Consider the following 27,626-nt stretch of genomic DNA (forward strand, 5'->3'; position numbering starts at 1 on the left):
AAAATCGATAAAATCGTAATTTTTGCCAGATCGTTCGTAAAGTCGTAATTACTGGAGGAAATTAGTAATTATTACGATTGATTCGTAGTAGTTGGCATCTCTCCCTCTCGTTAGTGAAACGTTGTTAGCAAACAGGAAAATAGTGTGTATGGATTATCGGCTTATGATTAGAATACTAGTACACAATCGGAATATGCAATAACAATACATAAGGCTCAAGATCAGAGAGAAGGGGGAAGAGGAGATGTACAGATGGGTGAGAGGAAATGGAGAGAGAGGAGAAGATGGACATAGAAAGGTAGGAGAGGGTGACAGACAGAGAGAGTGGGAGAGAGAGGTGGCAGAAGGAGATCGAGGGATAGGAGGGTGGAGAAGATCGACAGAGAAAGGGGGCAGGAGGTGATGCACAGAGAGAGGGAGAGAGAGACAGGGACAGGATGAATTGGAGAGAGATGGGACGTGATGGACAGAGAGGGGGAGAAGGAGGAGATGGACGAAGACAGGGGGAGGAGGACATGGACAGAGACAGGGGAGAGAAGGAGATTGGGACGTATGTTCAATTCCCGTACATATTTGAAACGTGTACTTCCTCCCTTCTTTCTTTCCCATTTAACCTCACTGAGCCATAGTAACGCTTGATTGACACCAGGTAGTAAATCAATAAAAAAATTTAAAAAAAACATTTGTTAACGACAAAATCGGCTCTTTCCCATGGGTGGATCTACACAGCGCTACTGAGCAACGTCAGTACGAGGTGGAACGTGCCATTTTTCGGATGCAGGCTTGAATCCGTCGGAGCATACTATCGATGAGATTAACAAACCAGCACTCGTTCAAACTGTCCACAATGGCGATTCTCCGTAAGTCATACAGAGTATGTGGTCGTTATCGACGTCCAAAAAGAGCTCCTTCAGTTGATTAAACTCATGTTCCATTAGCTCCATGACCGGGGAACAGACAGGCCACTCCATTCTGGTGATTCTGTCGTGCTGAAGGAACGTGTTCGCGAGAGCACCACGATGAGCACGCGAGTCATCATCCACAAAGATGAAATTGTAACCAAAATGATGGCGAAACTGTCCCATTATTGGTTGTAGAAACTCGGCCCTGTACCATACAGCAGTGACATGTCTTCGACAACTACGAGAGGTGTACGGTGGCTCGACGTAATGCCACGAAAACATCACTCCATCACCATCTTGTCGCACGTATGGGACACAGTGTAGGAGGTTCCCGATATTACCGGGTTGTCTCCAAACACGTACAAACATACCTGAGTTTCTTCAGTAAACGATATCCTGAGGCGTCCTTTTGCTACGATTTCTAACTCATCTGTAATGGACTCGACGGTGCTGTGGTGTACGACGTGGATCTCACCATGGTCGCCGGGAATAGGGCTGCACATCATGCAATCGTCTCCTAACAGTTTGATAGGACACATGACGTGCTGTAGCTGCTTCGAACGCCGAATTCAGATCTGGAGCACTTACCCCAAAGTGCTTTGATCCAAAAGTCTTAGATATTGATCATCTTGTGTACCTGTCGAACATGATGGCCTGTGCGGTGTAAGTCCTCAACACTACCATTCAACTGGAACCGACTCCATGACCGCGCCACATCACTTTGATTTTGGTGCACACCTCGAGCAACTTCCCTGTTTTACAAGCCTTCCCTCCCTTAGCTGACACTTTTGAAAGCCTTCGACATCGCATTGTTGAAGCTGAGAATTGGATAACGAGAGACCAACTGCTTCGTGTGTGGTAGGACATGAGCCACCGTTTTGCTGTTTGGCTTGTAACACAAGGTGCTCACATTGAGTGCATAAAAATGTGAACTTCTCAAGAACGTTGGAATTTGGAATTGTGTTCTGTCTTTTGTAGTTTGGAAGCAATAAATGTTGGAAACCTCCTTGCTCCTTCTTTTTGATGATCAAAGGGGCAAGAGTTTCCTGCTATAATTGATAAATGCGAAAGTTGTTTACCAACGTGTTTTCTACATGTTCGACGAAGTGTTGAAGCGATGTTTGATATATTTTTGTTTCGCGGTTTGTCTTTTTATTTTACATTTTTTTTGACAAATTGCTTTCCTGTCGCTATATAGTAAATCTGTATTAATTTATTTAGTTTTACTACAACATCCCTCAGTTTCACTTTAAAAATCAACAATTTTCGAATGAAATCAGAATTGAACGTCGAGAATTACGATCTTGTACGAATGCTGTTTACTTTCAAGTAAGAGATTGGAGGATAAGAATTTAGAAGATCAACGTTCTGTACGTTACCCAGCCCTTTATATATCCTCAGTTTCTAGACATTTTACCACATCGGGTTTTCAGGGGAATCTAGTAAGAAGCTGGTCGCAAACGTAAAGAAAACGATCGTTATGAGATAGCGCCTGATAGGTATGCAACACACCTAACGTACAGGTAGCGACCTTAACTGACCGAAGCTACTAGGAAAGTATCGTAGTCTACGCTTACGTATGTGAGTCTACGTAGGTTTACAAGTGTACCTGCACGTTGGTGGAGCAGAGGTCGCAGAGCGGCGCTACGGCGGGCTCCACGTCGTCGTGCGTCTCGGCGGCGGCGGCGGCGGCGCGCAGGCGGCTCTGCAGCGGGAAGTCGGGCGGCAGCGCGCGCACCCCGCCGGCGGCCAGCGGCTGCGCGCAGCCGCACGTGGGGCACTGCAGCGAGCGCGCTTCCCCGCACCCGGACCCAGAGCCCGACCCAGAGCCCGACCCGCTCGCGTCCTCACCGGAACCTCCCAGGAACACCGAGTCCGCTGCTGCGACACCACGCACACTTGCCACGTTGCAACTGCTCAGCTCGCAACACGCCGCTCAAGTTCAAAGAGCACTCATCCTGTGACAATACTAATATCTAATAAGTAGTTAAAGCCATCTGCACACGGACCACGCGATCGAATGTAGAGCATTGAATGTACCGAACTTCTGACGCCATAGTGCGGAAAAAGCACGTGTGACGTACAAAAATTTTCGGTGCCTACAGTGTCACGTCTTTCAGTGTCACACAAATTTTTATTTTTAAAGGGGATCACTTAAGACTATTTCCATGCGTTCGCCCCTCGAATTCCTCCCTCAAATCACAAAATTGTCGTCTGATGTAGTACACACTGAAAAAAATAAATTCCTTTTAAAGCACAGTTTCGTATGTAATTTATATTCAAAACCTTACACCTGGGTCACAGAACAAATTCTACATCGTGAATACTTTACACAAGTTTAAGGAAAGAAATGCTTCCGATAATTATTACAGTATTTAAAGAACATCAAAATATGAACAGGCTGAAATGAACAAACAGTACATGAGACTATGTTAATCAATTCAACCGTAAAAAGGTAAGGAGCATATTATTACCAAAATGAGAAATATGCAAAAGTGAAACTCCAAAATGAGCACTACTCAATTGGAAGTAAATCAAAACAATCAGAATGGCTGAAAGAGAGCACAATAACATTAACCATAAACGAATAAGAGATAAGCACATAATAGAATAGGCAAAAATGAGATGCCAACAAAATGAGAGATGGCCGAACTCCGTCGGCACTTATATGCTGTTGCGCTCGTGGCGGCATCCCCCGGCCCGTACGCAACACGCGCGCCTGCCATCGCAATTCACTCTTAGCGCTCGCGGCGGCGTCTGGCGGCCCGTACGCAAGTTGTGCGATTGCTGTCGCAGGTCCACCCTTAATCTATGATGTTACACACGTCAGGGAGTTGGTTGGTTGGTTGATTTGGGGGACAGGACCAAACAGCGAGGTCATCGATCCCATCGCATAAGGGAAGGATGGGGAAGCCCTTTTAAGGGAACCTTTCCGGCATTTGCCTGAGGTGGTTTAGGGAAATCACGGAAAAGCTAGATCAGGATGGTCGGACGTGGGTCTGACCCATCTTCCGTCCGAATGCGAGTCCGGTGTGTGCGTCTCCTCGCTCGGTCGTTGGGAAGTTTTTTCGAACGTGTACAGCAATACCTAGAACGTCAGATATTCAGAACGTGCGTTTGAACGTAGACCAATTAGATGGAAGAAAGCAACCTACGTCACATGCATGCCATCCGGGGCCAACGAGAAATTGTAGCCGTGCAACGAACTTGTGACGTCACACTAGTCGTCTTGTCCGCCACACTTCATAAACGCTCGGCTCCTTAAAGGGCCCAAAGTAAATCAACATGTAATTGAAAACGTACCCACTAAAGTTCTTAACACTATCGTATGGTATTGAGAACTTGCGTGCTTTTAAACGCGCAGTCAAGAATTATTAAACTCGTCTGAAATAGTTACTCGGTCCCCATCATCGACAGTTGCTGATATTTGTATAACCTGCAGTGTCTCTCACATGCTGTGTGACATATGCGCCGCGTCCTGTCTTTTTCGTGGGCCTCGCCTTCCATCTCTCTTCGGCACACACTAGACGCCATATTGGCATTCAGTTGAAATCCATAGGTAAATATGCCGTTTTTAAGCACCCGTGAACTGAGAATTTCTCGAAAGCGTGTCGTTCATTGTTTGATTTGTTGTAATAAAATGGCGGGAAACATCATATTTGTCGTTAAAGAATTAGTGTAACTTTCGTATTATGACAATGTGACAATTGAAGGCAACGCCACACGGAGGATCCAACAAAAACCCAACGTTCTTGGTGCAGTTTGCTGTACTTAAATGTTACTTAACGACACACGCGCGACTAAATTTTCCAGGAGATGGTAAGGCATCAAGTATGTGCGTAGTATATCACTCATGGTCGGTACAGCGCAGTGAGTGGGTTTGTAAGGTATTGAGTGATGTATTGCTGGTTCCCGTCCCAGTGGATCCAGAATTTTTTTTAGTAGCCTTCACGTTTTCTAATAGGATCTGATGCTTTCTAATTAGTATAACTAAAGTGTACCCCTCATATTCGACGTTACGTAAATACACTCCTGGAAATGGAAAAAAGAACACATTGACACCGGTGTGTCAGACCCACCATACTTGCTCCGGACACTGCGAGAGGGCTGTGCAAGCAATGATCACACGCACGGCACAGCGGACACACCAGGAACCGCGGTGTTGGCCGTCGAATGGCGCTAGCTGCGCAGCATTTGTGCACCGCCGCCGTCAGTGTCAGCCAGTTTGCCGTGGCATACGGAGCTCCATCGCAGTCTTTAACACTGGTAGCATGCCGCGACAGCGTGGACGTGAACCGTATGTGCAGTTGACGGACTTTGAGCGAGGGCGTATAGTGGGCATGCGGGAGGCCGGATGGACGTACCGCCGAATTGCTCAACACGTGGGGCGTGAGGTCTCCACAGTACATCGATGTTGTCGCCAGTGGTCGGCGGAAGGTGCACGTGCCCGTCGACCTGGTACCGGACCGCAGCGACGCACGGATGCACGCCAAGACCGTAGGATCCTACGCAGTGCCGTAGGGGACCCCACCGCCACTTCCCAGCAAATTAGGGACACTGTTGCTCCTGGGGTATCGGCGAGGACCATTCGCAACCGTCTCCATGAAGCTGGGCTACGGTCCCGCACACCGTTAGGCCGTCTTCCGCTCACGCCCCAACATCGTGCAGCCCGCCTCCAGTGGTGTCGCGACAGGCGTGAATGGAGGGACGAATGGAGACGTGTCGTCTTCAGCGATGAGAGTCGCTTCTGCCTTGGTGCCAATGATGGTCGTATGCGTGTTTGGCGCCGTGCAGGTGAGCGCCACAATCAGGACTGCATACGACCGAGGCACACAGGGCCAACACCCGGCATCATGGTGTGGGGAGCGATCTCCTACACTGGCCGTACACCTCTGGTGATCGTCGAGGGGACACTGAATAGTGCACGGTACATCCAAACCGTCATCGAACCCATCGTTCTACCATTCCTAGACCGGCAAGGGAACTTGCTGTTCCAACAGGACAATGCACGTCCGCATGTATCCCGTGCCACCCAACGTGCTCTAAAAGGTCTAAGTCAGCTACCCTGGCCAGTAAGATCTCCGGATCTGTCCCCCATTGAGCATGTTTGGGACTGGATGAAGCGTCGTCTCAGGCGGTCTGCACGTCCAGCACGAACGCTGGTCCAACTGAGGCGCCAGGTGGAAATGGCATGGCAAGCCGTTCCACAGGACTACATCCAGCACCTCTACGATCGTCTCCATGGGAGAATAGCAGCCTGCATTGCTGCGAAAGGTGGATGTACACTGTACTAGTGCCGACATTGTGCATGCTCTGTTGCCTGTGTCTATGTGCCTGTGGTTCTGTCAGTGTGATCATGTGATCTATCTGACCCCAGGAATGTGTCAATAAAGTTTCCCCTTCCTGGGACAATGAATTCACGGTGTTTTTATTTCAATTTCCAGGAGTGTATAAGCGCGCTGTTTCTGAGGAGTGAGTTTGCTCGATTGGCTTAATCTATAAGACAGCTTCTACTACTGCAGTAAGATTTTTGCGCTGTCTTGTTTAAAGTTTTTTGTTTCAAATATTGTAAACATTCAACTACTGAATGGAACCAATGCTGAAGTAAGAATGACGTTAGAATTTTACTAAAAAGTGGGAATGACGTAATCATTTTTGCTATGTGGAGAACTATTGTAAATGTGTATCGCACTATTATAATGGAACTTTTATAAGCCCATGTCCTTATTGATTGGACAAATTCCTTTCCTTTTTGCCTTATAGCATGTTCATGATTATGGAAGTTTTTATTCATGCGCGCTATTGACAAAACATGACTAGTGTAAGGACAAGGGAGGAAATGTACGTTTTAATAGAGCTAATGTAAGAATTTGACACACACCCATTGCGTAATGTGATTTGCGCGCCTGATACTGCCGACAACTTGTGCTGGAACGCGCTGCGATCGCATATACCACGTTGAGGCATACATACTGCATGCACAAGTCGCATCATTTCTGAGCATTCAGTAGCACGGTGAACTCGGCACGGTCAACGCTGACGTTCAAAAGCACGGTCCGTGTGCCGATGGCTTAAGCAACGCGTAGACTGGCAGCAGTATTGTAATGTTATTGAGCGTCTATGGATAACAATGACGTTTCTCCAATACATTGTACCGGGTGGTTGTAATTAAAGTGCAGCTAATTACAGAGGTACAGTGTGGTCTGTAATTGTCGTATGACAACAAAACTTTGTAGGCATCCTAATGAGTTAATGAGAAACAGATTTACACAGCAAAAATATTAGTTCCAATTTTGGGTACTAGATGCAAATCTAGCTCTGTGAATGCAAGACAGACGTATGGAAATGTTTCTATATGTAACGGGTTAGGAATGAGACATTGGCAAAAAACGCCAAACAAGAGAGAAAGGCATAATGGTGATTTTATCATTAACCGCCACTTCCACAATATCTTCAGCACACTGAAGCGACAAAAGTCATGGGATGCCTCCTAATATCGTGTCAGACCGCCTTATGACCGGTGTAGTACAGCATTTCAACGTGGCATGGACACAAGTTATTGGAAGTCCCCTGCAGAAATATTGAGGCATACCGCTTCCATGCCCGTCCACAATTGCCTAAGTATTGCCGGAGCAGGATTTTCTGCACGAACTGACCTCTAGATTATGTCCCATAAATGTTCGATACCTGTGTGGGCAAATAATTCCTTGGAATTGTCCAGAATGTGCTTCAAACCAATTACAAATAGTTGCGACCCGGTGACATGGCGCATTGTCATCCTTAAAAACTCCATCGTCGTTTGGGAACGTGAAGTCCAGGAATGGATGCCGAACATAACCATTTCCAGTCAATGATTGGTCCAGTTCCATGTAAACACAGCTCACACCCTTATGGAGCCACCGCCATCTTGCACAGTGCCTTGTTCACATCTTGCGCTCATTCCTTTGTTGGGTTGTGCCACACTCGAGTCCTACATCAGCTCTTAGCAACTGAAGTCGGTCTCATCTGACCATGGCACGGTTTTCCAGTTTTCTAGGGTCCAACCGATAAGGTCATAGGCCCTAGAGAGGCGCTGTTAGCAAAGGCACTCGCATAGGTCGTCTGCCGCCTTAGCCCATTAACGCCAGATTTCGCTGCTCTCTTCTAACAGATACGTCCGTCGTACGTTCCACATTCATATCTGTGGTTAATTCACGCAACGTCGCTTATCTGTTAGCACTGACAACTCTACGCAAGTGCCATTGCTCTAGGTCATTGAGCGAAGGCTGTTGGCCACTGTGTTCTTCGTGGTGAGAGGTAATATCTGAAATTTGGTATTCTCGGCACACACTGGGTCTCGGAATATAGAGTTCCCTAACTAGTTCCGAAACTGAAAGTCCCATGCTTCTAGCTCCAGCTACCATTCCAAGTTCAAAGTCTGTTGATTCCTGCCATGTGGCCGTAATCACGTCGGAAATCTTTTCACATGAATCACCTCAGTACAAATGACAACTCCGCCAATGCACTCCCCTTTTAAACCTTGTGTACGCGATACTACCGCCATCCGTATCTGTGCATTTCGCTTAATTTCATGACTTTCGACAGTTCAGTGTATGAGACATCGACGAGATGCTGTAAAGAGCCTTATTTACACCTGGTGGCCAAAGTTGAAAATAATTTGTTCCAGCATAGATCGGTTCCACGTTCATACCTTATGTACATAGTTTCGGTGCCATATAATAATTACAGCCCGCACTGGATCTTCGCAAGTAGCTGCAGTTTAATTATAATCACCCGGTTTAATATGTTGACAGGTCTGCAGAAAACAGATTTTTATTGTGCAAACTGGTTGTTCTGTATAGTCTTTGGCTACTTTTGTATATCTTTGTCAACTTAGACCCGTACATCTTGAAGCCAAACTATTTGTGTGTTCTGTAAACAAAATTGTGCAAATGGCTTCGAAATCCGTTGAACGCACTTTAATTTTAGGATTTCTGTAAATCTATAAGAGGTTTGCCACGATTTACAAAATCAAACGAGAATAGTAATTGTCAGAAGAAAACCGAACAATACTATCACTTCTTATTGAAATACATGGAAACATATCTGCAAACAGATAAGCTACAATTATTAAAGAAGTTAAATTCATTGGGCAGTAATTATGGGATGTTCAACGAAAAGCAGAGATGAAGATGACGAGCTACTGAGGCTGAAAATTTGACACACTTGATGCCATGTATTTTTTGCAAGGGCAACAAATTATTTCTAATTCAGATATAACCTAATTTCAGCGTTAAATACGTACAAACACCAGTCCTTGCCCGTATGCAATGTTTCAAGCTTTCTATAATAGCAGTAAACTTTTACGTCACTTGGCTGTAGTGGTACTGCACTTACTTCAAAAGAATTTTCTGTGGCTCAACCACATAAGGTTATCGAGGGACGCTGAGTTTCAAAGAATAGTGTCTAAAAATGAGCGTCCTTTTCCATAATTATGGTCCCTCAGTCCTGCAGCTTGTGAGCAAGTAAATGTGCAGTGTACTATAGCATGGTTTATGTGCCGTGAAATATTTAACTGGAAGATACCTGTACTATGAGCATCTAGTACATATAGGAGATCACAATGATACATGAACAGTACGTACAAATGAATGTAAGTATAAAAAATACAATCATATATGTATAACTAGTTGGGTAATTAAATGAGCTGTCAAGAATAACTGCAGATTTCTTATCAAAATATATATAGATAAATAATTTTGTTGTAGATTATAGATCATTGACGATACCTACTGTGAATAGGTGAAATATGTTTGATATAAGCAAATAAAACATTTAGTTGCAAAAGACAGATTTTTTCCTTCTTTATGTGATAAAGCGTAATATGTGTAATAATTTGCAAACGTTCAGGATGGCGCAAAAAGAACGCATGAATTTCAAACTACTGTGATTCGGTTTATTTTGATCACAAATAAAATTTATTTACATTAGTATAACATGTAAGATATCAAATTTCAGAATTTCAATTTTTTAAAGATAACATCGTAAATATGGCGTCATTTTTCGTGCACACTCTTTAAAAGTCTTACTTTAAAGTCCTGAATAGCTTTTATCAAAGTGTCCTGTGAAACAGCAGCAATTTCTTCGCTTATTGCAACCTTCAATCGTTGAGTGAACGAGGCTTGCGACAGTAAATGTTGCATTTCAAATCATCCCATCAGAAAAGACTCAAACCGACAGATCTGGCTGGTGTGCAGGCCGTGGAGATAACCGAAACGTTAGATCAAGTGATAGAGGAAACGTTTCTCGAACAGCTACTATGAATACATTATCCGTGTGGGTTGTGACTCCGTCCTGTTGGAATCGCATTTCTGTCATGTTGATCCCCAGAGCCTCAAACTGAGGCGCAAAAAGGATCAAAATCATTACTAGTGATTGGCACGCACTGATTATCAGTAATTAGAGGATTATCACTATTACACTGAGTGTCGCTAGTATTATCGGTCAAATTATTCGAGTCGGCTTTTTCACCCATTGCACATCGCGATGTACTGTTAACAGTTTTTCGCGGCATTTTCACAAATCAAAGTTAAGCACAAAATCAAACAAAGACAAAGCAAAAATGAAACAAATACAATTACAACAAAGGGCAATAAATTGCCGATGGTCTGTGAAAGAAAGAATGACAAGTTAGTAAATGCGTTGCGCCAGATGCAAACTACATTTAATATTAGGTAAATAAGAGCAGATATATAACTGACCACTTCTCAGAAATTTACAAAAATACGATCCTGGCCGGTTGTCGACAAGTGTAACCTCCCAACTATAAAAATATATAATTATCTTTCACACTTAGTGTAACCTTCCAAAAAATATATTGCGTAACCTATCAATAATAAAATACGACTAATCTCTCAATAAAAAATTGTGGCTCACTTATAACCTTTCAATAACTGACTGTGAATTTTAACTGGTAAATTTTGGACGTCAGCAGCGCTGCGTCATGGCCCTGAAAGATCATTATGAATTAAAAAATGAAAATTCTTACCTCAATAAGGTCGCCGGATAACGCGTATATATCTGCTCCTATAAGAAATTTTTCTGGCACAGCTCAGTGCAATACTCGCAGATAGATTCGTCATGTATAAAAGGAAACAACTGATTTTTCCTTTCAATAATCGGGATGACCAAGGATTGGAGAAATTAGTAAATTCTTTAAATTGAAATGAATTTTTATCAAAAGTTACTTTTTATGAGAAAGATTATTATTAAGAGATTTCTAAAACATTATATGGGACCTGATATAACAATACTACATATGCGCGAGGCTGCTTTTACCTTATACTACAACGCTCAGGCTCCGCCATCGCTCCACCACGACCAGCCCAGCCAACACGATACACCAGACTGCTCGCTAGCAACAACTACTTACTCCTACTAACACACAGTTCCTACTGCAGTCAACACTGCTCTTTGGTCTGAGATTCTCTTATAGCTTACATATCGCAGGCAGCGCGTGAGCAATCCATCGAAATTACACTGCTCGAGTGCGCTAGCAACAAATTCTTTAATCATGAACCTCTTACAAGAGGTTTACGAAGCAATTATTTTGAGTTGTCTGCTGACCAATAGCAACAGTTCTGCTTATTTGCAAAATCATCCAAGTGAAAGTGAGCTTCATCGCTCATCATTAACATAACTTGATCAGCAGCGAGAACATCAAGCATTCTCTCACAAAACAGTTTCCGTTCGCAAAATCGTGTTCGTGAAGCTTCTGTACGATCGCAGTTTTGTAAGGATGGAACAGTATCTCATAATTAAGGATGGGCTGTAGCGAGTAACGAGACATGCCCAAAATGGGAGCACGTCGTCTATATAAGGTGATTCAAAAGTACAGATTTCGTGAGTGTAACGTATGCATCAAAATAACAGTAAAATGTTGTATAAAGTTTTGCCTGAAATTGCTTTCTTTGCGAGTTAATGTCATTTGTGTTGGGCATTGCATCATGGACCGGTGCAGGTGTTTGGTGTGTCAGTCCGCCTGCATATCGACTGATGTTGCTTTCTACACCCCTATACACAGTTCGGTGGCTTCTGGCACGAAATGACTTTGTTTACTTGACAACCGTGTGGTCCGTTGTACTGTGCGGCGCTGCTGTAGTGTATCGGCACCACCTGTCACGTACATTCATTCTGTCGGTAGTTCACGGGCTGTGTACCGCAGGCATACGCGGATATGTACCTGCTTTACGGTTCAGCAGAAGGTGCGGACGAGCAGTATGATGGCAGTATATGGAACAGTTTCCAAACAGAATAGTACCAAGATACTGGACTTCCAAAGTTGTGGATAGGCGTTTACGGGAATATGGCATTCGTAGAGCACCACGGTTAGATCGGCGATAAGTTGACAGATCATGCACGACCAGTTGCTTGGCCCACGAAATCTCCGGATCTTAACCCCCTGGACTTCTACCTTTCATCTACATCTACATAGATAATCTGCAAGCGCCGTTCGGTGCGTGGTGGAGGGTACCCTGTACCACTACTGGTCTTGTCCTTTTCTGTTCCAGTCGCAAATAGAGAGAGGGAAAACAACTACACTACCGGCCATTAGAATTGCTACACCACGAAGATGACGTGCTACAGACGCGAAATGTAACTTTCAGGAAGTTGATGCTGTGATATACAAATGATTAGCTTTTCAGAGCATTCACACAAGATTGGCGCCGGTGGCGACACCTACAACGTGCTGACATGGGGAAAGTTTCCAGTCGATTTCTCATACACAAACAGCTGTTGACCGACATTGCCTGCTGAAACGTTGTTGTGATGCCTCGTGTAAGGAGGAAAAATGTGTACCATCACGTTTCCGACTCTGATAAAGGTCGGATTGTAACCTATCGCGATTGCTGTTTATCGTATCGCGACATTGCTGCTCTCGTTGGTCGAGATCCAATGACTGTTAGCGGGGTGGGTTCAAGAGGATGATATCGAACTCCTTGCTGGATCCCAACGGCCTCGTATCACTACCAGTTGAGATGACAGGCATTTTATCCGCATGGCTCTAACGAATCGCGCAGCCACGTCTCGATCCCTGAGTCAACAGATGGGGACGTTTGCAAGACAACAAGCATCTACAAGAACAGTTTGAAGACGTTTGCAGCAGCACGGACTATCAGCTCGGAGACCATGGTGCGGTTACCCTTGACTCTGCATCACAGACAGGAGCGCCTGCGATGGTGTACACAACGACGAACCTGGGTGCACGAATGGCAAAACGTCATTTTTTCAGATGAATTCAGGTTTTGTTTACAGCATCATGATGGTCGTATCCGTGTTTGGCGGCATCGCGGTAAACGCACATTGGAAGCGTATATTCGTCATCGCCATACTGGCGTATCACCCGGCGTGATGGTATGGGGTGCCATTGGTTACACGTCTCGGTCACCTCTTGTTCTCATTGACGGCACTTTGAACAGTGGACGTTACATTTCAGTTGTGTTACGACCCATGGCTCTACCCTTCATTCCATCCTGCGAAACCGTACATTTCAGCAGGATAATGCACGACCGCATGTTACAAGTCCTGTACGGCCCTTTCTGGATACAGAAATTGTTTGACTGCTGCCCAGGGGAGCAGTTTCTCCAGATCTCTCACCAATTGAAAACGTCTGGTCAATGGTGGCCGAGCAACTGGCTCGTCACAATACGGCAGCCACTACTCTTCATGAACTTTTGTATAGTGTTGAAGCTGCGTGGGCAGCTGTATCTGCACGCGCCATCCAAGCTCTGTTTGACTCAATGCCCAGGCGTATCAAGGCCGTTATTACGGCCAGAGGTGGTTGTCCTGGGTACTGATTTCCCGGGATCTATGCACCTAAATTGCGTGAAAATGTAATCACATGTCAGTTCTAAAATAATATATTTGTCCAATGAATACCCGCTTATCATTTTCATTTCTTCTTGGTGTAGCAATTTTAATGGGCAGTAGTGTATATGTATGTCTCCGCATGAGCCCTAATTTCTCGTATCTCATTTTGTTGGTCCTTACTGTACATTGGCGGTAGTAGAATCGTTTGGCAGTCAGTTTCAAATGCGGGTTCCCTCAATTTTCTCAATAGTGTTTCTCGACAAAAACTTCGCCTTGCCTCCAGAGATTCTCATTTGAGATCCGGAAGCATCTCCGTAACACTTACATGTTGTTGTTCGAATCTACCGGTAACAAATCTTGTAGCCCTCCTCTGAATTGCGTCGATATCTTCCTTCAATCCGACCGTGTACGGATCCCAAACACTCACGTAGTACTCAAGAACAGGTAACAGCAGCGCTCTATATGCGGTCTACTTTATAGGTGAACCACTCTTTCCTAAAATTCTCCCAATAAACCGAAGCTGACCATTCGCCATCATTATGGCAGTTCTCACATGCTCGTTCCATTTCATATCGCTTAGCAACGTTACTCCCAGATGTTTAAACGGGTTGACTGTGTCAAGCTGGACACTAGTAACATTGGATTCGAACATTACAAGTTTGTTCTTCTTACCCATCCGCATTCCACATTTAGAGCTAGCTGCCATTCATCACACCAAGCGGTCGTCTTGTGTCTTCCTACAGTCACTTAACGACGACACCTACCATACACCAAAGCAACATCAGCAAACAACCGCAGATTGCTGCCCACCTTGTCCGTCAAAAAATTTATGTATTTATGTATATAGACAACAACAGCGGTCCTGTCACACTTTCCTGGGGCACTCCTGACGATGGACACTCGCCGTTCACTACAACATACTGGGTTCTATTAGTTATTGCCTTTGGGGCCGTCTCAAGGAGTTCGTATATGGTGCTACACATTAGAACGTAGCACGACTACAGCAGCGAAAATAAAACGGCTGTACAACTGTGGAGAATGAAATGAACAGAGCCTGCATCATTCCAGGAGCTGTAAGACATTGAGGATGTCACTGTCTTTGTCTAAATGGAAATTGCTTTGAACATGTTCTGGGGTTAATGTACAGTACTAACTATGTTAAATGTCGGGGCCCTTCGTGTCGTTGCTTTCTGAAGAGAATTAATTTTGTATTTTGTACTCGTATCCCTAGTCTGTTGCACAGCTCTGAAGTAAAACAATTTCACACAAAATATTATTTAACATTTCACAGTTATTTTGATGCATATCTTACACTCACAAAGTGTGTGCAATTGCTTTTGAATCGTCCTATATATTGGAGCAGCTAGGACGTTGAAGAACAGACACTCTTACTCTGTTGACATTTTCTGGAGTTCGCGCCTTATGAAGACGACCCGTCGACTTCGTCTTCATAACTGATCCAGTTATACTGAAAGAATTAACCCAGCGAGGTATTTTGTTGTGATTAAGCATCGAATCATTACGCTCAACATTGTACTGTGTATGGGAAAACCGTCGAACGTTGATGACTGATCCATTACTTTTGAAATGACGTTCAGCAGCGAAAACACGATGCTGAACGGTCCACTTCGCCATTGTTACCGAATCTGAACGCTCTAACGTCTAACCGACAGAGTAATAGCGCTCGGGGTAGAGGCGGAGAGGGGGGGGGGGGGGGGGGTGACTGAGCGCGCCCCTCCCCTTCTACTACGCAACTCACGTCAAATCCATGAGTCCATTGTGCCACCCGTTACACAAGGTGACGGATTCAAATTTCGTCGTCTTAGTGCATTATGACTTGAATAAGTCCTGAAAGGTTACAGAGAAGGCTGAAAATTATTACATATATTCTTGAATTTATGTTCCATTTGAAAGCAAGCTAGAATTTAATTGTTGTAACATATTAAAACCAGTATTTGAAATAAAAGTTAATACCGCAAAAACAAAAATACAAAAAGGGTTCGTAATTTGGTCCCCCATAAAAATTTTTCTAAAGTACTATTCATTTAAACATATTTTTCCTCTCTAATATTGCCTGCCAGTTTCAACATTATGATTCACTTGAATGTCATAGATGAACGATCTTTTCAAGTTTCTTCAGCCTTCCACAGATTTATTCCATATGAATTTGTATGTCTGTCTAGAAAACAGCACGTTTCGTGATAACAAACTAAGCATTTCGTACAACAAATCTACACTACTGGCCATTAAAATTGCTACACCACGAAGATGACGTGCTACAGACACGAAATTTAATGGACAGGAAGGAGATGCTGTGATATGCAAATCATTAGCTTTTCAGAGCATTCACACAAGGTTGGCGCCGGTGGCGACACCAACAACGTATTGACATTAGGAAAGTTTCCAACCGATTTGTCATACATAAACAGCAGTTGACCGGCGTTGCCTGGTGGAACGTTGTTGTGATGCCTCGTGTAAGGAGAAGAAATGCGTACCATCACATTTCCGACTTTGATAAGGGTGGGATTATAGCCTATGACGATTGCAGTTTATCATATCGTGACATTGCTGCTCGCGCCGGTCGAGATCCAATGACTGTTAGCTGAATATGGAATCGGTGGTTTCAGGAGGGTAATACGGAACGCCGTGCTGGATCCCAACAGCCTCGTATCACTAGCAGTCGAGATGACAGGCATCTTATCCGCATAGCTGTAACGGATCGTGCAGCCACGTCTCGATCCCTGAGTCAACAGTTGGGGTCGTTTGCAAGACAACAACCATCTGCAAGAACAGTTTGAAGACGTTTGCAGCCGCATGGACTATCAGCTCGGAGACCATGGTGCGATTACCCTTGACTCTGCATCACAGACAGGAGCGCCTGCGATGGTGTACACAACGACGAACCTGGGTGCACGAATGGCAAAACGTCATTTTTTCTGATGAATCCAGGTTTTGTTTACAGCATCATGATGGTCGCATCCGTGTTTGGCGACATCACGTTGAACGCACATTGGAATCGTGTATTTGTCATCGCCATACTGGCGTATCACCCAGCATGATGGTATGGTGTGCCATTGGTTACATGTCTCGGTCACCTCTTGTTCGCATTGACGGAACTGTGAACAGTGGACGTTACATTTCAGATGTGTTTCGACCCGTGGCTCTACCCCTCATTCAATCCCTGCGAAACCCTACATTTCAGCAGGATAATGCATGACCGCACGTTGAAGGTCCTGTACAGGCCTTTCTGGATACAGAAAATATTCGACTGCTGCCCTGGGCTGCACATTCTCCAGATCTCTCACCAACTGAAAACGTCTGGTCAATGGTGGCCGAGCAACTGGCTCTTCACAATATGCCAGCCACTAGTGCTGATGAACTGTGGTATCGTGTTGAAGCTGCATGGGCAGCTGTACCTGTACACGCTATCCAAGCTCTGTTTGACTCAATGCCCATGCGTATCAAGGCCAGAGGTGGTTGTTTTGGGTACTGATTTCTCAGGATCTATGAACACAAATTGCGTGAAAAGGTAATCACATGTCAGTTCCAGTATAATATATTTGTCCAATGAATACCTGTTTATCATCTCCATTTCTTCTTGGTGTAACAATTTTAATGGCCAGTAGTGTATTTCTTCCCCCTTGCATTTTTACAGACCAAAAAAGTAAAGTAAGCGTTCTAAATAGTAAACGAAATCAGTATTTAATAATAGTTCGAAATTTTGTCCCCAGGACGAAAATAGGAATTGCACGAGGAACGAAATTACTAACATCCACAGTTTTATTGTATTGGCCACTACAGCAATGTAGGCCAAACTCTTGCCTGTAATGCTACATGTGCTCCATACAATAAACTCTCTCAACAACATATGGGGAAGAGGTAACACATGTGGCACAACTAAACACTTGTTACCAACAGTGGAGACCGAAAATTCCTTGGGGGACGACATTAGGAACGGGGACGATATTAAGTCTCCTTACCTTAGAATGAGTGAGTGGCTATCCTTCAGAAAGATCCGATAGTGATTTGGCCCACTTGTTCATAAGTCCATTAGCAAATTTTCATGTGTCAGGCTTTCTCTCTTCTTATTCCATACCTTCATCTATCGACTCTTCCACTTTTTCTTTTCGCTAGTGCAAAACCAGCCCAAGGCGAAAATAACAGCTGGCATCCATATCCGCCATGTTTGCACCGCCGATATTTGGCATTAAGTTTCCGCAATATTACTTCGCTGTCTCGCGCCAGCTGTCAATAGACTGCACAATATTATTGTCCTATATTTTTCACAGCTTAGAAACTGCTTTATGTATGTGGTCATAGATATATTTAACATTGCAGTTGGGTGGTGAACGCACCCTGTATAGCTGGTAGATATGGCATAATACCATGGTTGCACAAGGGGCTAGGGAGAGCTAATGGCGTGCCTATTCTGTATTTGGCGACCATTAGGTTAACATCTGCTATATAGGACAGTCACTAATGTGCTTCAAGAAACTTGAGTAGTAGGACAACGCCAACCCACTCTGCAGTGCTGCCAAATTTATTCATGATGGCGGATCCAAGATGGCGGCAGTAGATATGGCAACATCGCAATGATGTCATGGCAGGAAGTTCACATTTTGGCAGCAAAACAGGTCAATTGGGCTACGTACACTGACCTAACCACCTTCCCCCCCCCCCCCTCATCCCCACTCTCAGAAAATGGCAGGAAGTTCAAATTTTGGCAGAAAAAAGATCCCTTGAGCTATCTCCACTAACCTAAGAAAATGGTCACTTGGGCTGCCTGCACTAACCTGTCATCCGACTGTGGAATGCTCACTGCAGGGCGTCTGGCTCGGAGTTGTCCTTGAAGTAACTGATTTGTTACAGTTCGTTGTGTGACTGTGGTGCCTATTGCACTCAAATTCCTGCTGTAGATGCAGGACAAGGCAGCAGAGTCATACGCCAAACATGATGTCCTTCCTACTCATAGTAAGACCTGGGTGTCTGGAGGCTGGTCTTCCTGCGATCGTACATTCTCGTGACCACTGCGGCCGGAAATCATATGCAGTGGTTACATTCCCGCCAAGTCTTTCTGCAATACTGCAGAAGGAATATTGAGCTTCTCGTAGCCCTACTACATGATATCGTTTAAATGCAATGAGGTGCTGATAATGGGGTGTTTTTCGCTTTAAATGCATTTTGGCAGAAAAAAAATGACTTGGGCTATGTCCACTATACTAAGAAAATGGCGGGAAGAAAGGTCACTTGGGATACGTCCGCTAACCTAAGGTGGGTGGGGTGGGGAATGTTGGGAAGAGGACTCAGCCTGTGCTGGAACTGCTGGAGAGAGGAAGAAATGTACCTTATTTATTTTGGAACAATTTATTTAGTGATGAATTTCACTCAGTTCATTTATTACACTGATACAAAACACTCGCTCTGATGTGCTTGGGGTTACGCTACATAGCCTGCAGACATGCAAACTACTCGTAAATTACTGAAATAACGCATTGCACACCATGCAGAGCTGCAAACTGTGCGTAAATCATCAAAATAAAGTAGTACACTGATGTGCAGACATGAAAACAACTCGTAAATTACAGAAATAATGCCATACACATCATATAGCCCTGCAAACTACTCGTAAACTGTCGAAATAATGCAGTACACTGATGTGCACACACGAAAACAACTGGTAAACTGTCAAAATAATGCATGTAAAGGCTCTGCAAACACCCTCACAACGCTTAAACATCCAAAAATAATGCGTTGCACAAACGTTCAGTGCACGTAAAAAATGCTTTCGAACTATCGTCAAATGTGATGCATGAGCAAACTGTTCCAACGTGCGCATGCGACGACATCGCACGGGTGCTTTGCAGGGCCAGCTGCATGCAAGCCACTGCTGGAGCATGAGCCATCACTCTCACACCACTGACGCCTACAACAAGCAGGTGAAAGTCGCATCTGTTTTCGGGTACATGGTTAGAATTCTTCAAGTGTTATACTGAAATCATATGTCTATGAAAATAATAGACAATTCACCCTTTGGACATGCACGTGTTCACCACTGCTGGTGCAATGCCAAGTGACTCACCCTCACAGATGCAACTAAAAGGTTCTCAATGTTATACTGCCGCTCTATGGAAATCTGTTCCAATGCTTCCCAGAATAGTACAGGGTGCATTGTTCCTAGCAAACCTGACAGGACACGCGAGCAGCATCTAGCCTTGCACGCATTTACCTGCCAAGCTTGGCTGATGCATAACTGCAAAATGTTCAAATAGCGATCCACCATCGCAGGTACATCTGAAAAGTTCTCAGAGTTATACTGACATTACATTGATATGTAAATAACAGACAAGTGATCTCTTGGAAATTGTAAAGTGTCCCAGAAATAGTTAATGCTCGCTTTTGTAGGTGCTTTCGTGATGTTTCAGCTTGTCTACAGGGAAATTCTTGTCCTAACAGTACCTGTTTACAAACATAGCTCAGAATAATGCCGAATGGATTCTTACTGATGGTCTTAACGTGGCACCCCATACCTCACATGTCACTCCCCCTGGAAATTACTAAGTCCTGATTTCAACAGACATCTCCAAAACGCAAACATTCTCACCACTATGTAGAGGCTCCTATGTCCCAGCGCAAAGGATGTCTTGTGAAGGAATGGAGCATTATGATTGGTTCTTACTGAATTTCCCCACCAAATTACTGATGCCATCGGTGTGTAAGTACTGTCCACCTTTCTTTCCTCTTTTCACAGACAAGACCTTTAGCAGAAAAAAACTATTTTGAACATATCGCCATATTGCACTCACAATTAAACATTGCAAAAGTGGCCTACAGATCGCAAATACAGAAAGACTCTTACTCAATTACACTGTTCTGCCACTGAAGATGGAAGCTAGAATATTAGAGCTCAAAAATGGTTCAGATGGCTCTGAGCACTATGGTACTTAATATCTGAGGTCATCAGTCCCCTTAGAACCATTTAAACCTAACTAAAGGACAGCACAAACATCCATGCCCAAGGCAGGATTCGAACCTGCGACTGTAGCAGTAGTGCGGTTCCAGGCTGAAGCACCTAGAACTGCTCGGTCACAATGGTCGACCGAATATTAGAGCGTGAAACTGATCTCCAACACGGAAATATATCACTGCGTACCGTGTCAATGTCGTAAACATACATTTCGTATTCTATGCCTAACAAAATCGCTCCTTTTGCATCATGCATATAGCAATCGACCACCAGACTCTCGTACATGTACCTTGAAGACAGACAGCACAAGCACTAGATTTTTCTAGGAAAGTCGGGCAGTCATCCACTGCAGTTGACGGTCACAAGTCATGCACTCCCGGGCATGACCAGTGTGCACTCAGTGGACCAAAGTCAATCACAGAACTGTTATATAAAAGTTCGGTTCGTTTCCCCTTGGCACAAAGGCATTACTGCTTCTGGCCCCGACTTGCTTGCTTGCCTGCTTTCTACACCCCTCTCCAAGTTCTGGGATGACAAGAACACATGTATTTTCACACAGTTTGCCAGAATACAGGGTGATTCAAAAAGAATACCACAACTTTAAAAATGTGTATTTAATGAAAGAAACATAATATAACCTTCTGTTATACATCATTACAAAGAGTATTTAAAAAGGTTTTTTTTCACTCAAAAACAAGTGCAGAGATGTTCAATATGGCCCCCTCCAGACACTCGAGCAATATCAACCCGATACTACAACTCGTTCCACACTCTCTGTAGCATATCAGGCGTAACAGTTTGGATAGCTGCTGTTATTTCTCGTTTCAAATCATCAATGGTGGCTGGGAGAGTTGGCCGAAACACCATATCCTTAACATACCCCCATAAGAAAAAAATCGCAGGGGGTAAGATCAGGGCTTCTTGGAGGCCAGTGATGAAGTGCTCTGTCACGGGCTGCCTGGCGGCCGATCCATCGCCTTGGGTAGTTGACGTTCAGGTAGTTACGGACAGATAAGTGCCAATGTGGTGGCGCTCCATCTTGCTGAAATATGAATTGTTGTGTTTCTTGTTCGAGCTGAGGGAACAGCCAATTCTCTAACATCTCCAGATACTGTAGTCCAGTTACAGTAGCACCTTCAAAGAAAAAGGGACCAAAAACTTTATTGGCTGAAATGGCACAGAAAACGTTCACTTTAGGCGAGTCATGTTCATACTGAGTTGTTTCCTGCGGATTCACAGTGCCCCATATACAGACATTGTGACGATTGACTTTCCCGTTAGTGTGGAAAGTTGCTTCATCACTAAACACAATCTTTGAAACGAAAGATTCATCTGTTTCTATTTGAGCAAGGATAAAATCACAGAAATCGATTCTTTTAATCTTATCAGCTGCAGACAGTGCTTGAACCAATTTCAGACGATAAGGTTTCATAACTAACCTTTTTCGTAGGACTCTCCATACAGTTGATTGTGGAATTTGCAACTCTCTGCTAGCTCTGCGAGTCGATTTTCCTGGGCTGCGAACAAATGCTTGCTGGATGCGTGCTACATTTTCATCACTCTTTCTCGGCCGTCCAGAACTTTTCCATTTGCACAAACACCCATTCTCTGTAAACTGTTTATACCAACGTTTAATACACCACTTATCAGGAGGTTTGACACCACACTTCGTTCGAAATGCACGCTGAACAACTGTCGTCGATTCACTTCTGCCGTACTCAATAACACAAAAAGCTTTCTGTTGAGCGGTCGCCATCTTAGCATCGACTGACGCTGACGCCTAGTCAACAGCGCCTCAAGCGAACAAATGTACAACTAAATGAAACTTTATAGGTCCCTTAAATCGCCGACAGATAGTGCTTAGCTCTGCCTTTTGTCGTTGCAGAGTTTTAAATTCCTGAAGTTGTGGTATTCTTTTTGAATCACCCTGTATTATACCATTTACGCAATACTTCTCGATATCAAGCACACAGAAATATCACTAGCACAGTATAATTCCGAAGATATAGACTGGAAATTATTTCAGTAGAAACCCGAAACTTTAGCGAGGTGTAGTGTGCTGTAAACCAGTGAGTTACTAGAAACTTATCCCGCCTATGAAGACCTTAACATGAAAACATGAAAAAATTGAGGAAGCTGATATTTCCACTAATGAATACTGATGTTGGTGATGTAACAGATTCCAAATCATTCTTATAATTTACAAAGTCAACTAAGGTGTTACTTATGTCTGGAGAGCCAGCAAACATGTCTTCCATCCATCTTTTACCTACTAGATGCACACACCACAGTCGATGCCCCCTCAACTAAATAAGGGCGCGAAATTTGTACAAGCAGTTAACCAGATAATTTACATAGGAGGGAATAATGGTACAGCATAAACACACGTCCATATTGAATCTTCTCAAATTTCCAAGCAATCACAAAAGTTATCCAACATATACTAAGTATTAGTTTGTTATTCGACCGTCTACAGGACGACACAGTTAAGTCAGTTACATTCCTCCACCTCAACAGCCCTCTCCATTTGGACAGTTCCTACCGTTAGCCGAAAACGTGAGTCATCCCCGCCACAGGCCACCAGCGCAGACAGAATCATCCTAGGAAACCGACCACATATATATTTTATCACGATCACAGTCTCAATTGGACGACATTCGACAATGAGCGAAGTATCGGAAATACACCCTGCTGATGGCTGTGGCTCTGGAAATAGAAATATCTGTACCATGTATGACTTCACATACTCTTCCCTTTGCTGTCACAGTATTCCACATCAAATCTAAACCTTCCTATGCACATGTCAGAACACATACACACATACTTTATAAGCCTGATGCTCAAGGCGAACCTGTCACGCATACCCTACTACTAAGTATAATACTTGGCCAATAACGGACTGCCGGTGATACGAAATAATACTGACCGAAAATCAGCGATGGATGGATATGTCTCATAAGCTTTTGTTGTGAGTGGTAACACTGTATCTTAGAAAGAGAGGCGTAATCGTCTTACAAACCACAACGTGTTAAAAAAAAAAAAAAAAAAAAAAAAAAAAAAAAAAAAAAAAAAAAAAAAACATGATCGCATCGACCCTATTACTACCACAAGCGGTCTTGGTTCTATAGGTACACATAAGAATGCATTTTAAAAGCTATACCGCCCTTATAAATCGAGGTATAGCATTACCTTCTAATGAAGTGGTATTTCCAGACAAATACTGCAACACTGAATACAGATGGTGATCGCTGAAGTGTATATTATCAGACTAACTGTGCGGTTACACGTAGCTAACGATGCAACCTCATAACAAAATCACTGAATTTAGAAACTGATTTAGCTAAGGAACGTGGTTTGAAACCAGTATTTGCAACTCCCTCATGCCACTGCTAGCTATTTTTCCAGTATTTGAAATGCATTCTGTGAAAGGTTCTGCAATACATCCACTGGGCTATATGTGAAGGTTGCTAGAGAATGATCAAAAACAGTAGATGGTGTGCTGATTGAGGTCATAAGAAATGTAAACTAGCTTTTCAAATCTCTAGTGTTACACTCTCTGGTAGAAATTCTGTCTGGGATTTGGAATCAAGTCTTTCCATTCAACCACTTACCTGCAGTGGATCTTATGGAGAAGTCCTTTAATGATAACAACCACTAGCGAATATTTATGGCACTCACATATCCTGAAACGAGTCACTTTTTTCGAACCTATCAGCTGCAGTAAAATTTTAGGTAGTCCCTATGCCTCTTGAAACTGCTGTCATTCCTGCAGCTTCGCGCATTCCAATTTCAGTTGGAACTGAACAGAAGTTAGAGAGAACTGCATCTACCACCTTCTGAAACCTGTGTAGAAACAGAGAGACCCGAGTTCGTGCGACAGGATCATGTTTTGACCATTCGGTGGAAATGAGAACATGTTGTCGTAGCTCTGCCAAAAGTGTACAATGTGTACGGTCAGCACCAAACGAAGCCTGCTCCTGCAACACAAGGTAGTATAAAAGACAGTACGGGAACTGGGAGAAGGACGAGGATTTTGCTACTGCATTGTGGTGCATCCCCAACCTACATACAAGTACTGCTGTCCAAAACAGACCTGTGTCCCTCAGGGACCATTCACATCTATCACCCCAACAGGCTATCATCATTATTCTGTACCATCCAATAGAGAAAAATTACGAACTATAAAAGCTCTACTAACTTCATCCGATAGAGAACTAGATAAGATTTTTACAGCATCTCTCTCCTCCTATATATCGAAAACAAATACCATTTGCACGCTGGCTTTGAAAACATGTGACGATCCTATTAAGTATACAGCTATTGATCCATTGCACAGACTGGTGTAAAGTTGCATCGCCTGTACTGTAGGAGGATGACCATGAAAATGTGGGCAAACTATACTATAAGTCGAAGAGACCCTCCCTGTGACCCTATATCATTGTTTGAAACATTGTTTTTTTTCTGCTGTAACACGCTTTGTGCACTGCCATAAATTTTGTTTTTTCTGCCATGACTTTGAGGTCTGTGTCAGGCTCTAAACTGACAGTAACACGCTCTGATCCATTGCTTGTCACTGAAAACTGGACATCCCACACTGTAAATCATGTTGTTACTGCTGCTACCATAACACTCCACACACACTTGACGGTTTTAAATAAAAGACAATTAAAAACGGAAGGAATCTGAATGAGTTTGGTGGCGTTGTCGAGCGTTTCCAAACTGCTGTCCGAAGGTGACTGATGACTTCTAAATTTAAACTCATCTGTCACAGTGATGGAATAGCTGATGGCTCCGCATTTCGTATCGACTGATTCCTCATATTCCAGTCATGTAGGCGATCACTGTTTCGGTGCTAGCCATCCCCAGAAGTTGTTGCCCCTCCACCAAAATTCTGTCTCAGATAAGTGATGTCAGTCAATCATTATGTGGTAGCCAACAGCGTACCGGTGGATGGATGGAATAGACACTGTCGATGTACTGCAATAATAAGCATCATAGTTGATATTACGAAAAATTTTAGCAATTTTACAGTAATTTTAACACCAAACAATGATGCTGCAGCATGTTTCCCAATTTCAGTATCATCGCTAAACCGCCCCTTCTCTACTTTGCGAGTATCACTGCGAATGTAGATAGATGACTGTGCAGTACGATTATTCATTGTTAATTGTCGAACATATACATCATCAAAGTATACCAGACAGCACTCTACACATTTCTAGCACCTCAAGCATAGTGCATAATTTACGATCTATCTCTATGCGGATGGGAGTCACAGAGCATTCTCACAGTCTTAGGATAAAATTAGAGACTGAAAGACCCCCCACACTGTCTTTGATCAACCTTCTATGCAGCACAATTACCGATTTACTCTGCAGCTGACCAGAAATAGACCGCTACATTCTGCATCTCGTCAATGAATGGAGCTTGCCGAGTCCTCGTCCATTAAAGTGTACAATATTTCTCCAGATGCGCCCATGTCGAGGAGGTTAGAACCCCTTATCGGTGTATAGCAACAGATTTGAAAGCGTTGTAATAGCAGATGGTTAAGAAGAACAAGAAACGGGTGGTTTTAATGCTTGATGGAGCTCCAGACAGATGGAGTTCGAAGTATTTTAGGTAAATCAACTACGCTATCAATCTTAAAGTGTTGTTCTAGTGTCTGGGATACCAGGAGGGTATTGGTAATAGAGAACATAAACACACTCACTCCTAAGGCTACATGGTTCTGCATTTAAAACAGGCTATGATGTTAGATCGCTTCAGTTTCTGACCTATCAGTATTGTGGAATGCAGCGCTGTTAATATCCCAATGTAAGAAATAGATTTCCAGCGCATGAGATACATCCATCTAGCAGGTTTCTCTACGATAAACTATGATAACAAACTGCAAAATGAAAAAACCACTTCCTTAAAACATCGGCTCTGTGTGATACATGCGCAATATAGCTTTCCAGAGATGTGTAGCATCCACTATTCACATCCAATCACGGTTCAGAAATTGTACTATGCCCGCATCAGTCCTATATAAAATGATCGTTAGTAACGGAGAATACCTCTTACAAGGAAACACAAAAAAGCTTAGCAGCAGGGTCCGACATGTGAAATTACACGTCATGCTGCCACTAAGTCTGTAAACAGCACATCTGTCAAGCAGATGTATACACAGAGATTGCAATTTCTCACAAACACCTATCGCTAACTTAAAATCATCTTAGTTATGAAACTGAAGTCTCGATTTTATACCCAAGATGAGACAGGGAAATGGAGTACATCGCATAAATCTGTGATTGTTTAGAGGAATGTGTTGAAACAGGATGGCCACGTTTCATCACACATGAGATGGAAGTTCTCTGATGACCAAGAGGTTTGCTATTATCAGTCGCAAATAGACAGTGCTCTAAGTCACAACATACAGAACACATCGTTGTGTACGAGTCTAACACAGGCTATGTCGTGTGACTGATGCATACTGACAGAACAGCGGAAAAACGGTCAAATGACCTGCAGCAACGTCTCCCTCACTAGAACGCATCATCAGTCTCCATTAAATCGTTCCTTGTTATAGCTTCATCTCAATCGATCACCCTGTCCACTCTCTGTTATCCTTTAATGCAGATGCACGTAAGTTTAGAGGCAGATAGTTCTCTGTTGTACTGAACAGTGTCAAGTGCACTAGTCAACTCGATTGTATCACTGTTACCTCAATAGAAATACAGCAGAATGCTGCCTCGACAAAAAAGTGACTGTTTCCCTGCTTCCCTTCGCTTCCATGTCGATGTTTTCTTGGATTCCTCTTGCTGACACAGCAAGAGCCCTCTGGTGGCAGCATTTTGTACTAGGTCAGTTGGACTCTAGACCTTATGGTGAACACACTGGATGGAGCTACTGCCTCAAATTGTTTAAATAAA

General features: G+C 43.6%; 1 protein-coding gene across 1 annotated transcript in view; it reads right to left on the reverse strand.

Moving 5' to 3' along the window:
* The window catches only part of LOC126267747 (tripartite motif-containing protein 45), a 151,173-nt gene that overhangs the window by 57,551 nt on the left and 65,996 nt on the right, over nucleotides 1-27,626 (reverse strand). The window contains exon 3 of the mRNA XM_049973051.1: nucleotides 2,512-2,783. Coding sequence (XP_049829008.1) covers nucleotides 2,512-2,783 — 272 coding nt within the window. The remainder of the gene's footprint in view (nucleotides 1-2,511; nucleotides 2,784-27,626) is intronic.

Source organism: Schistocerca gregaria, chromosome 4 (assembly GCF_023897955.1).
Source record: "Schistocerca gregaria isolate iqSchGreg1 chromosome 4, iqSchGreg1.2, whole genome shotgun sequence".
NCBI lineage: Eukaryota > Metazoa > Arthropoda > Insecta > Orthoptera > Acrididae > Schistocerca > Schistocerca gregaria.